At 40.7% G+C, this 13,975-nt stretch overlaps 1 protein-coding gene across 5 annotated transcripts in view; it reads right to left on the bottom strand.

Annotated features, from left to right (window-relative positions):
* Positions 1-2,020: 2,020 nt before the first annotated feature.
* Positions 2,021-13,975, bottom strand: part of LOC308552038 (cyclin-Y-like protein 1) — a 72,181-nt gene continuing 60,226 nt past the window's right edge. For 4 of the 5 annotated variants that reach the window (XM_081163002.1, XM_081163005.1, XM_081163003.1 and 1 more), the window contains 3 exons: positions 12,746-12,908; positions 11,458-11,593; positions 6,555-6,587 (listed from right to left, as the gene is read on the bottom strand). In XM_081163002.1, the coding sequence (XP_081019128.1) occupies positions 11,483-11,593; positions 12,746-12,908 (274 nt within the window). In that variant the 3' untranslated portion in view covers positions 6,555-6,587; positions 11,458-11,482. Of the gene's footprint in view, positions 2,765-5,551; positions 5,661-6,554; positions 6,588-11,457; positions 11,594-12,745; positions 12,909-13,975 lie in introns of those variants that run through there. The other variant, XM_081163006.1, reaches the window with a different exon arrangement.

Genomic DNA, 13,975 nt, shown 5'->3' with positions numbered 1-13,975 from the left:
TACAAGGTATTTAATTTTACCAATTTTAACCTCAATAATATTTTATAAAAGAAAAAAAGAATGTTAATCAGAGCTAATAGCACTGTTTCAATTTCCCACAGCACCTCCAGACTTCTACTTATATACCAGGATTTTTAAAAATGTTCCTTCACATGTTCTTTTATCTGACTTCCAGACTCTTTTCCCTGATGTTGACGTAGCAGAGTTCTTTATTGTTCTTTATTGTCATTTCCATTAGTTGTACAGCTCTGTTTTCATTACAGAAGATTTTGTATTTAATTCTTTGCAAATGGATTTATGTGGCTCCCACAGAGTGAAGGTTCCGTAATTTAAACATGACGTGACCGGCGCGGTGAGATTTGTTGTCCGTGTGTCTGTCCCGCTCCGCGGGCATGAGCCGCACCGCTCACCGCACAGAGCTGGTGGCTGTCGGTCACTGCGGGTCCCTGTGCATTACATTGAGCCGAAGGAGACAGGACACGGGGCGCGATCGTCCCCCCTGGGGCAGATTCGCAGAGTGTCCCCTCCTGTCCCATTCTCTCCGCGTCCCTCTGAAGCCGTCTGCTGTGTGGAGGGTGACAGCCTCGCTGCACAGGGACAACTTCATTTCACTTGTGAAGCAAGTGCTCTGAGCCTCTGTCACCTCCATAATATGTGAAATTATTTATATTCTCCTTCTTCAAAAGGGGATTTGAGGTAACAGGTGTTTAAAATGTCTGCTTGGAACTTCTTCCTATTAAGTGACAAAGCTGACAAGAGTGAGGCATGTGCAGTCACTGACGTGCCTCCCGAGGCCTGACACTGCTGTCACCCCTCAGGGCCGAGCAGCCTGAGGCAGTTCACTCAGCAAACCCGCCTTAGTCTACACTGACCCCGATTCACACGGCACCAGGCGCCCCGAGGCCACAGAGGCCACAGCACTGCGGGTGACTCGGGCCATGGGAAGGGTGAGTGTGTCAGGAATGACACAGAGCAGGCCTGGCTGGTGTGGCTCAGCTGGTCGGAGTGTCGTCCTGCACATCAGAAGGCGGCGGGTTTGATTCCTGCTCAGGGCACAAACCTGGGTTGCGGGTTCCATCCCCAATCGGGGCAAATACTGGAGGCAACTGATTGATGTTTCTCTCTTCCTCCCTCCCTCCCTCTCTCTAGGATCAATCAAAATAAGGAAAAGAACAGCAGGCTTTGAATATATAAAAAATAAAAAAGAATGATGCAAAGTTCTATAGGGACTCAGAGGAGAGGGGTGTTCCGATTAGGTTTATTACCAAAGACTTTCTGGAGTTTCATTTACAGTGGAGCTTAAAGAATTGCAGGACTGGAGAGATGGTCGGTGAGCACGTCAGTCCAGGCTGAGAAAACTGGAAAAGAGGCACAGAAGTTATGAAAGGTAATTTGTGTTTGAGGAATGGTCAGTAGTCTCCTTTGATTGGACAATGAAATAAATTGAGTGCTTCGTAAGGCGAGATCTTTCAAACACTTTATAGGAATTATTTAGGAGGAAACTGGCTTAGAGAGGTAATTTTCCAAGCTATTTACCTGGTTAGAAAATGGTAAAGCAGGACTTGGACTCCAGCAGTTTGGCTCAAGAGCCTGACTGTATAATGATTAGATCAGAGCTGCCTTCAAGGAAATGTGTGAAATAAAGTGAAAGTTAGATTTGGTGTGGACTCTAGATGGCGGTGACCATGATGAATGGCGGCCTAAGACGTCTCAGCTTCATTTGAAAGTCATGGGGATCTTTAAGTTTTGAGGTCAGGAAAAGAAAGAATTTGAAGAGAGTTTTAAAAAGCATCAATAGGTAGCAGTTTACAAAATGGATTTGAAGGTTAAATTAAGAGCCAGTGGAGGGGAGTCAGTAATTGGCTGGAGTGGCCCAGGCAGGCTCTCACCTAGACACAGGGTCAGTGGGACAGAGGGGACTGAGGGGATGCTCTGATGGCAGCCGCAGGGGGGGTGATCATGTTCTTCCTGATACTACATCGTCACAGATAATTAAAACACGTCTACATTTTTTGCATTCAGGCCATGAAATTTTAATTAATATTATTAATTAAAATGACTTGACAAAATCCCCTATATTTTATAATACTATAAATAAAAGGAAGCTGGTAGAGATCAGGCATAGCAAAGTCCTGACTGTTCCTCCTTGAAACTTTCTTCATTTCCTTCTTTTTTCCTTCCATTCTTTCTCCCCTCCTCCCTCCCTCCCCCTCCTCCCTCCCACACCCTCCTCCCTCCCTCCCTCCTGGGACCCTCCCCCTCCTCCCTTCTTCCCTTTGTTTTTCTCTGCTTCTGTCTATTATTCTTTCTGGCTGGCAACACAGCACAAAACTATAGTGATATATAATAGCCATTATCTTACACACAACTTTTTCAAGTTTCAGTAGCAAAAAATGCATTATTTTAAGTACAGGAAAATTGCCTACAACTGCAGTACAGGCAGGCCTGTCCACAGAAACACTTGGCAAGAACCTTTGTTTGTTTTTTGCATATATGTCTGCTTATCACCTTGAACTGAAATAGAAAAATGCTTAGAACAGTGCCTGGTACAAAGCAAGTACAACAAGTGTAAGTAAAGTTTTACAAAAGAATATAATGTAAATACATGGAAAACAGTTTGTACAGAATCACATCAACTCTTCATGTTCTTGCGTTCACAATGTCTTCCGTCTTGTCCTCTGTCATCAGATGTATATTGTCCCATCTCTTCTCTTTTGAAGCCAGTTTCTTGTGAGAGTTCATTCTTTTCTAAAAGGGGTTGTTTCTAAAACATTGAAGAAAATATATTGGTTAACATCAAATTACTACTTAGAAATGCAAAACAAATATTTATAATATGAGAGTACATTGGAAATGAACAGTATTTCCTGTCTTGTGACTTGTAAGGTTACTCTGAGTACAAATTTGGGAGAGCAGTAAGTAAGGGACAAATCCCAATTATGGTCAAACTTGATGGATACATATATTTAACATGTAGTAACACAATTTACTTCACTGCACATATTTGGGGAACTAGTCCAGTTTCAGATGAGAAAGGGTCTCTTAATCCACAGCTGTCCCGGGAAGCCAAGGGAATTTCTAAATCATCTTCAACTGGAGGATTTCTGAGTAAACATAATATAATACATGAAATGTGACTTCCGTCTGTGAATCTCTGGACTACTATTGATCTTCGATGCACCAGAAAGGATGTAATTGCACAGAGCAAGCAGCCCAGAACTCCTCAGAGGGATCCCCAGTGTACTCAGCAAGAGAATGGATCAGTGCATGCGTGTGAAAAAAACTACCCAAGGCCACGGACATGACCATCCGAGAGGATCAGGGAGAACAGCGCCCCTCCCCCACCTATCATGTCCATTCTCAACAGCCACTCTGGGAAATGCCACTCACAGTGCACTGGGTAGAGCAGTAAATGGGCCTTGCCTCAGGACCGGGAATAAGGAGCCCCAGATTGAACATGCTTCTGGCTCCATCTAACAGGTTTTAAAAAGCAAGACCTATAACAATCAAACTGTTTCTAAATAAATTATCTACATCCAAGGGAAAAGCTAAAGACATTTATAAGAACATAAAAATACTCAGCACCCAAAAAGTAAAATTCATGGTACCTGGCAGCCTATCAAAGACTACTAAGCATATCAAGAAGCAGGGAAATATGACCCATAAAATGAGTAAATTGATCAAAAATGACCCAGAAATGATACAAATGTTAGAATTAAAGAAAAGAACATTAACTTAGATAACATATTCATATCCCACATATTCGCAAGTCAAAGAAGAGACATAAAAGATATAAAAAGGACCTAAATAAATTTTTAAATGTGTGAGACAGTAATACAATGGATACATTAACAGCCTAGTAGACAATTCAAAAGAAGAAATTAATTAATGTTTGTTGAGGAACAGAGACCATCTAAAAGAAAAAGAGAAAGAGTAAAAAATTAAAAAAGGAAAAGAGTCTCAGGGAGATGGGGGACAGCATCAAGCAGCCTCATGTGTCTGTAGACAGGAGGGACAAAGACGTATTTGATAATGTTTATTATCACAGCTTCTATTCTACACTATACTGGAGGTTCTAGTCCACGCTATCAGGCAAGAAAAGAAATACAAAAAAGATGAGAATTTGAAAAGAAAAAATAAAGCTACCTCTGTTTACAGACAATATGATCACTTGTGTAGAATATCAATTGTTATCTGAAAAAAGACTACTAGAACTAAATAAATATTTCTAATAACCCAGAATATAAGATGAATATAATATTGGTTTTCTATAACATCTAATTTGGAAAAAATACAAATAATAATAGTGAAAATTATGAAATACCTAGGGATGATTGCATCAAAAAGATGTGTAAGACTTGTACACTACAAACTCATATCATCGATAAGAAAAGTTAAGGATACCTAAATAAATGGAGAGACATATTTGGTTCATGAGTTGGAAAACTCAGTATTCTCAAGAGATCAACTGATTCCAAACTAATCTACTGAGTCAACACATTTCCAATGAAACTGTCGGGAAGATTTCCTGTTAGAAATTGACAAGCCGATTCTAAAATTTGTATGTCTATGTTAAAGGGCTTAGATTAGGAATAACAACTTAAAAGAAGAACAGCCCTAGCCAGTTTGGTTCAGTGGTCAGAGCACTGGCTCAAGGACTGAAGGGTTCCGGGTTCGATTCCGGCCAAGGGCACGTTCCTTGGGTGAGGCTCAGTCCCTGGCCCTGTCGGGGTGTGTGTGGGAGGCAACTGATCAATGTGTCTCTCCAACATCAATGTTTCTTCCTCTCTCTCGCTCCCCTTCCACGCTCTCTCAAAAGGAATGGAAAAAATATCCTCAGGTGAGGATTGAAAAAAAGTTAATAGGGTGGCACTGGAATTACAAGCTATTTTTCTCTTAAACGGATTCAGACTCTAGCATGGCTGGGGTGGCTCAGTGGTTGAGCATTGACCTAGGATCCATGAGATCGGGGTTCCTTCTCCTTCAGGGCACATGCCTGTGTTGCAGCCACGATCCCAAGTAAGGGGCCTGCAGGAGGCAGCCGATCAGTGACTCTCTCATCATTGATGTTTCTATTTCTCTATCCCTCTTTTTCCTCTTTCTAAAATCAATACAAATAGATTTTATAAAAAATCAAAAACAAAAAAACAGATTGAGACTCTAAATCATAAAATATTATACATTATTGAAAATTAAAAGCACTTACTCCAAAATTAACTGGTGGTAACAATTGAGAACTTTTCCCAAGAAATTCTGATTATAAGAAAAAATCATTTATATAATTTATTTTTCGATAGGGATTGGAAGTATAGTTTATGGTGTGAGAAAAATTCAAAAGTAGTTGCATCAAATAATAGTGCAATACTTTTTATATTACAGTCAAAATATAATAATGACAGATCTATAGTAAAATTTTCCCTAACTTTCAGCTTCGTATAACGCAGATCTTTGGGGAAGCTGATCCATCGCCGTCCTGTGTAGTGTACTTTCAAAAATCAAAACCAGCAGAAGCTTCTCTAACAGCCGAGATCAGAGGCGAAGGGAAACCTACCTTCTCGGCGCCCTCTCCTCTGCTTCTGCGCCGCTGTCCCTCTGTCCCAGCTTCTCCTTCAGCATCTTCTGTGGTCTTTGCCAGAAGCAGCATCTCGTGCCGTCCATCCCTAGAGAGCACAGTGTCACTGTCACTGGTGTTTACAAGAAGCCTCTGCAGTGTTTCCACCACCAAGCAGGTCAGAGCAAGTCAGGACCTGACAGAAACCAGGTCCCGGGTAATGAGAGTCGCCCTGGCTTTCGGACGGGCGGCTCCCTCCTGCCCTCCGCCTGGGGATGCAGCCTGGTTCTCTCTGCAGGGTGATTTTTACTAAACCTAAACTGAAAAAGTCTCCTCCTCACACTGAGGGCTGTGGGGGTTAAATGGTGTCTATAACTTTCACAATCGTCTCCTTAAGAGCAGACACTGGCTCATACATATAGTTTGTGGTATGAGTCTCAGTATTTTATGTAACAACTTGTATATTATAGCTGTGAAGAAAGATTAATGTCGGTAAATTATTTAGACCTGAAATGACTTCAAGAACTATGATAGACAGCTAAAATTATTTACAAATTAAACACTGCTCACAATTTTTCTCTTTATATTTTAAATGTATCACCCTGGCCAGTTTGCCTCAGCGTCAGCCTGTGGACTAAAGGGTCCCGGGTTCAATTCCAGCCAAGGACACGCACCTCGGGTGCAGGCTTGATCCCCGGCCCCAGTCGGGGCTGCTGTGGGAGGCAACCAGTCAGTGTGTCTCTCTCACATCCATGTTTATGTTTCTGTTTCTCCCCACCCCCACCCCCTTCCACTCTGAAAAGTAATGGAAAAAATATCCTCCAGTGAGGATAATACACACACACACACACACACACACACACACACACACACACACTCTTGAAATGTCCCTCTCACCTCTTCAGTTTTTCTACAAAGACTGTTTCCTCCCTGTGTGTCCCGCTGTCGTCTGTCTTCTCTGTCCATCCACAGTGGCCGCTGCTCCTCTGCTGGGAGCTCAGGTTGGTGTAATTTCCTGCTCATCGTGTCCAAGTATCTGAATAAAAGTGCGAATGCAAGTGAAGGTGAGTTGGGTGCTTCCCTTCTAGTGGCATCAGCTGCTTTGGTGTGCCCGACCCCCTCCTTGCTCACTTTTTATTTCTTGAACTACAGGAATTTCAGTTTTTCCCTCGGTTCTGCTCATGGGCTTGTAAGCCAGCGCTCCCCATATTCTGTTACACAGGTCTCCCCACCATGTCAGCTGCTCTTATGGCCAAAACAATGGTAAAATGTGGAGCAGATTCTTTCAAAACATTTTGCACAGTAATTATTCATAACTGACTAGGCTTAGGGATATGAGTTTGCAAAGCAGGCTGGAATTACTGAAAACTGATTTCACATCTAGAAAGAAAAACCAGATCTGAATTTCCTAAGAAAAAGATGTATCCTGGGCCCCTGCACCTTCCAAGGCCTCGATCAAATCTTCCATGTGTAGGCCGGGTCTCTGGGATGTCAACACGCTTAAGGAACTACCACAAATGAGCCCACGGAAGACAGAAGTCAGGCTGTGCAGCCCAACCCCTCAGTGGATTAGAAGATTGCTTTCCTTTCCTCAATTTTCAGCCTCCCCCCTCTCGCCTCTCCCCTGAAAAGAGCCATAATGGAAAACACCTTGGGAAAATGAAGCCAAGCAGACATGGTTTTGAATCCTAACTCTGTGACCCTAGTTCATTTTTCCTTGTGTCTAAAATTTTCTCCACTATAAAAGAGGGAAAATAATGGCATCCTTTCAAGAAAATTTCTGTGAAGATATGTGTAAAGAACATACCTGACTGCTTCATGGAAACAGGTCCTCAATAAACAGTATCTGTTCAGTTTAAAAGCCTACAACATTTTCCCCAAATTGCTAACATTTAGCACCTCTGTGTTTACCAATCACATTTTAGAAGTTGTTATGCATAAAATAATATGGACTTTATTTTTTTACCTTTGATCACATTTTGATAATTACATGTAAAATAATATTAAGTGATCTTCTTTCTTCTCTGCCTAATCTTTCAAGAGCTCCTCACTACACCTAATATAAAATCCAAATTCATTACCATGGCATTGAAAAGGGCAACAGGATCTGTTTTCCGACTCTACAACCTAATGTCACGTCCACTAGAAACCTTTACACTCACTCAGGACAGAGAAACATTAAGCTAAGATTATTTTTCACTATAATGATGAAAAAGCTTTTAATGTTATACAAAGTGTAGTTTGATAGTTAATTTAGGAATTTAAATGACTTAAGTACACATTTACAAATTATTTTTTTAATTTGAAAACAGATTAAAACTCAGGCATAGAAATGTAAACACCTTTCCCCACGATGAAGAGATTTAAATGGCAATGTGTCCACAAGGTAAGTATTTTCAGGGTTTCAATGTTACTTACTAAATTATTCCATGAAATCACTCAAAGACAAGCTCTTCCACAGCCAAGTCAGCTTTACATAAAAGACACTTTTTAGCAGCACACATGGCAAGTAAGTGACACAAGATACACACAGCAGGCTGCAAACACCTTTAAGCAATCAAAATTTTCCCTCTTTTCTTATTCCCTTAAAATCCTCACTTTACTTTCAATTTTATAATAATATAAATTTATATTTCAACATCTTACTTAGGAGGATTATAATTAAATGAACAGAATACTGAGAGTATTGCCAGGCGATTTAATAAGAAACACTTCTTGTCAATTCAGTTATGCTACGAAATTTTATAAAATATGAGAAAATACTGGCAATCATGGAGCTTCACACATTATTGAAAGATTATTTAAAAGTGCAGGACACATTACAAGCCATAGATCCAAGTAAAATCATTATACCTAATCTTTCTCTTTGTAATATAAATCTTTAGGTTTAATGCTTAATTATTCAACAAATGTGTATAAAAAGGCATAGCGCTTTGAAACTACATGGGTTCAATGACAGCTTTGTTGACTCAGTAATTCATATAACTGTTGAGAAGTTTTCAGTAACTTATTTAGATTATGTTTATTAATATGGTACAGTTATAAATTTGAAAAAAATCCAAGTAAATCAAAGAGCATTTAAGTCAAAGGTAATGCTTAGTTAGCACTTCTCTAAGTGCCAGGCCCCTTCCCAAGTGCTCTACAGGTCTCACCTCACTTAATCCTCATAACAACCCTGTCAGTCCTCATTTTGCACAAGAGGAAACTGAGGCACAGGGAAGAATCCTCTCAAGCGCACACAGCAATAAATAGAGCTGAGATTTCAACCCAGAGAGTGCTGGCTCCCAAAGTTAGTCTTCGATGATAAATCAAAATACCTACTCCAATTTATCACCACGAACAATTTCATAGGTGTTTATATACATTTGTAAAGCAAATCTTACTACTTTCAAATATTAACTCTCACTAGGGAAAGAAAATGATTCAGTAAGCATTAAAAATTAAAAATTTTTGATTTACAATTTAAAAGGTCACAGTACTCTAGACTTTCAAAGTCTAGTTTTAATTTTGTGTGGGAAACAATCTGAAATTGAACTTGAGGATTCATTACTGCAAACAAGTGCGTTACTGGAAGCCAAAACCATACACACCACACAAGCCGATGAAATGAATGTTTGTGCAGAATGTAGTATTCACAATGCGGAAAACTTCAGGATAAAATAAAAATTCTATCTAACCTTTCCCAAGTTATACTAGTTTTTCTGTGCCTGATTAATTAAATAATTTTACTGGCATACACTACAAAAGTTGACATAAATACAGTAATTTAGAGAAAGGAGGGAACCTAAATAAAAAGCTTGGCAGGCAGGATGCTGGAACATATAAAACATGAGAGAAAGAACACACCTGGGAAAGAGGGAAAAAGAGGTCAAATAGATTGTTACCTGGAAAAAAATGTCAATGTAAGTTAATTTAACTTGTCAACATGTAAGGTAAATTCTCACATTTTCAGCTAAGAAAACTTTTCAAATTTATACAATTATAAAACACAAACTTAAAATACGGTATTATTTATATCCACTTTTAAAATAAGGCGAAGTAAATTGGAAAATTACTAAGGTATATTTTTCGGAGGGGAATTCAATAGAGTATGCCCACCAATTACTGGAGAACCAAAGTTAAGGTATTACGAGGCCATGGAACCTATCATGACGGAATGTACAGCACAGTCTACAGTAAGTCCGCAGTATATTCCAAGATATAAATAAAAAATGTTACAGAAAAATCTATTTCTTTACATTTTAATACAGACTGGCTTTAAGCACCTAATCTTTAAAAGAGATTTTAATTTGTTCAGCTATTCCTGCCAAAAGTTTGATAATCTTAGTGAACTAGTAAACATACTTACATGCAACCCAGTAAAACCTAGAAAATATTTAAAACAATATTAATGACATTTTTGACTATCGTCCTTGTGAATATTTCCCACTCATTTCCTTCTACTGTATTACCAACTCTAAAAATGGTAAATTTTCTGAAAGCTTATACTTGAAAATCCTGAAAAAGAGGTGTGATTGAACTGTTCTCATTTTATAATTTCTTCCTTGCCAATGTGCTGCTCCTACAATTTGCCACTGTAACTGCAGAGCAGGAGAGGAGATTCTGACGTCACAGACACATTTTAGCTCAAGGAGGAAACAGGGCATCATAGACAGTCCCACAGGGAAAGCGAGATGAATATTACAGACAGTCAGAATTCACTTTCTAGAAATCAGTTGGCTAATTTCTCTAAAAATAATTTCCAGAGATGATAGGCAATGGAATCCATTATACTTAGAATAAGTCACTTATTCAATATAAGCCCTTGGAACTACCGATTACCAAAGGCCACCTGCCAGCAAGATAGTTCCTAAAAAGACAAAGAGAACAGCCACTCTTTTCCTCTAGCTTCTGTACCACCAGAAATCTCCATTTTACTAGTTCATTCTGGCAGTTTGTAGGCCAATTACATAAGAATATTCAAAGGATAAAGGCCACAGAATATGTGATTTTCATAATGAGAGGAGTTGTTACTTGATTTCTTTTAAAGAGGAATCTTTCCCTTGGCCAGTTGGCTCACTTGGTGGAGTGTCGCAGGTTCAGATCCTGATCTGGCACATCCCCAGGTTTGGGTTTGATCCCTGGTCTCCGGGCCTGTAAGGGAGGCAACCGGTAGATATTTCTCTCCCACATCTATGTTTCTCTCTCTCCCTCTCCTTTCCTCTCCCTCGAACATCAATTTTTAAAAAAGTGAAGTCTTCAAAGTCTAAAAAACTGAAATTAAAACTCATAATTAAAATTACTTTAAAGTAATTCATATACACTAACAATGTCTAAAAAGTTCAGGAGGAAAGGAAATAACACATAATGAAAAAAAAGTGCCCATTTTGAACTAGGGAGCAACAAAAAATATTTAAGAAATTTCTGATGTCCAAAAAGGCCCTCACCCCAATATCAAAGTAAACATTAAAGCATTTGTAACTATAGTATATAGAAAGAGGTACTTTAAGCTTTCTAAATGGGAACATCAAAGCTCAAAAGAGAACACTATGTAGGTGGTAAACAAGAAATTTTGAAAAGTTTAAGATACAAATTTCCCATTTCTCCAAAAATTGAAAGCAAAAATAAACAAATGTAATATCCTCTAGTAGTTAAAATAATCAAAAGGGAAATGAAAAATACTAAGGCTCATGGATTAAGCTTAGGCTAAAAGAGTTCCTCATGATGTTGAAAATCTTCATTTCTGTTTTAAGAGGAAATACTAAACTTGCTGGAAGAGGCACCTTGGTATTTCCACAGCCCTTGTTACTGTAGATGAGAAGCTGACTATGTTAATTCCCCTCATTTCTCCCCTAAAAGGAAATCACTTAGCTGGGTTTGAGCAGGAGCGGTGACATTTCTCCATTCGTGGCACATGGGGGGCTCACCATGTCCCAGCCCCTCACTCCTCATTTAAGATAAGATGGCACTGGCCCGCTGCGCAGCACTAACGTTATCGCAGCTGCGGGATTTTCTTACAGCCGCCCTGCACAGGTTTTTGTTTTCACAATATCTGGAAATGGCCTAGGAGCAGAAATCAAAGAGAGCACAGATACGTTAGAAATCACAGAGTTGCAGCCTGAGCACAGAAAGCACCACCGCTGAGCCGCACATGCCGCCTCCTCAGGCAGATGACAGCTCCTGCCCTTGGGGGGCTGCGGTCTCCGCGGCCAAGCCCTTGGGCTTCTCCTCTAAGCTAATTCACTAGGTGAGTCTCTTAGGGACTGTGATTAGATGGCCAGAGGAAAGGGGGACGGAGGATTTATTTTAAAGTTTGGGTTTTCTCAATGGTGTCTAAGGCGTGACAGGCTCCTAACAACACTATCACCTGTTGCCTGCGCACTTGGTCCCTTAAATATAATAAACACACGGGGGGAAAATCAGTGTTACTCAGCTACTTAAATTCTACCCAGTCTTTATTAGCTATTATCTGCTCTAAGCAAATTTAAATGAGACAGGCTTCTGCTGTACTTTCCTGAAAGTAGGAAAGATCTAATGATTGAAGCACCGCAAGGTACTGTTTCACTTGCAAGTTAATTATGGTAGAAACACGCCGTTTGCTAAAGTCCGATCAAAGTCCCACAGAAAGTGTCCATTTTAAAAGTGTCCATTTCAGTTGTGAGTAATTTTCTTGTATCACGAAAGGTCATAAGCCATAAATATGAGTTTGTTCCATATCCTTTACCATTTCCATTAAAAGCCCATGTACTTTCTACTCCGAGTATGTGAAACACACATTCCACAATTAATACAGGTCCCTCAGGTGAGCTTGTCTAACAAACTCACGGGACTGAACTGTGACACATACAGAAAAGGCATGAACTTGCAAACTGAGTTAAGATGGTAAGTAGGTTATGTTTGTAGATATGATTAGTGATTCGATTGTAAGAAATTATTCATGTATGGTTACAAAAAAGAACACAGTTTCAAAAAAACCATCAAAGATTAAATTTGATTTAAAATACTCTGAATCATAGTTACAGAAAACATAATTTTCTTATACAGTGGGATTCTTCCTATCAGCCATAAAAGATACTGGAAATATGTGAAAGAGTTAATAAGTCTTCTTCACCCTGGTAGTTGAAAAAGCTTTTCATTGTCCTACATAATCTGATTTACCCACAGATGGTGTCTGGTGTCTGGTGGAAACCCCACTCTGTGACTCCGCAGCCTTACCTCCAGGGTCTGTGCTCTTTCTTTTCGCAGACAAGCAAATTCATTAGGCAATTTGTGGTCACTTGCTAGGGACCGAAGGTCAAAATAATATTTGGCATAGACACTGGCAGAGACGTGCAGACGAAACCGGAGTAGAAATAAATACTGCGTCTCCAGCTCATTTCTGAGGAAGAAGGAAAACACAAAACCCACACGGGGCGGGTCAGTCCCGGGCCGCCCGCAGGCCCCGTCTCAGCCCGAGGCTGCTCTGACTTAGTTATGAGACAGCAGAGGCCCCGCTGCGCTAACGCTCAGACAGCACCCAGGGCACAGGGACTCGGGGCCCTTCCGCACCCCAGCACTTTGAGGTTGGGACAAGGGGGAGGAGGGGACGTCCCCCTGAGCCCTGTGCTGCTGGCCCGGGCTCGTTCCCCAGAGTCCCGGCAGCGCAGCTGGAGGCTCCCGCTCCTCCCGGCGCACAGGCCCCGCTGCGGTGCAGGCGGCAGGAGCTGCGGGGGCTGTTTCTCAGCTCTGAGACCCTGCGGGCTTTCTCACCAGGCCTGTGCCAGGAAGGGGCTCATGAAAGGAGAGATGTGCCAACACAGGAGTGGGCACATGGCCATGGCAGCAAACGGAGCCACTGAGGGCTGCCACTATTATCTTAGAGGGTCAACTCTTGAGGCAACAAGGATTCACCTCTAGTAAATAAATAAATAAAGATGCCACACTCAGGGGGACAGGGAAACCCTCCCCGCCCCCAGTGCACGGGGCTAATGTCAAAGGGCATATGCAAGTTTCTGTTCACCTGAACCTTACTGGGGAGAGAAACTGTCACTATCACAGAACTGGACGCACTTTTAAAACTTTGGAAGGCAGAAGATTACAGATCGATGTCTTGGCTGGACTAAGCCCACCTTATGATATGGCTTCTGAGAGAGCACTAGAGTCAAACTCCAACAGTGTTCCCCATGCTGGGGATGAGATCCCGAAATGTTCAGCCTGCCCTGCCCCTTCCCAGAACAGCAGGGGGACATTCCCAGGTGAGGTGCGTTCAATAAAGCAGGAAAGGAAACTTGGGAGCAGTCCCTTTGCTATGTGACCATATAGCTGTCACTTGCCAAGAAGTTAAATAAATATAAAATTACAGTAAATTGTACTACTTCACAGTCATCCCTTGATAGTCATTAATAAAATTATAAATACCTCAACAAACATAAGAGAAGCTTTTCAAACATATTTGCTTTCCTAGTT

Source organism: Miniopterus schreibersii (genome assembly GCF_964146895.1).
Source record: "Miniopterus schreibersii genome assembly, contig: HAP1_SCAFFOLD_94, whole genome shotgun sequence".
NCBI classification, from domain to species: Eukaryota; Metazoa; Chordata; class Mammalia; order Chiroptera; family Miniopteridae; genus Miniopterus; species Miniopterus schreibersii.
Note: the sequence above shows the minus strand (reverse complement) of the source record. Positions and strands in the feature narration are given on the sequence as shown.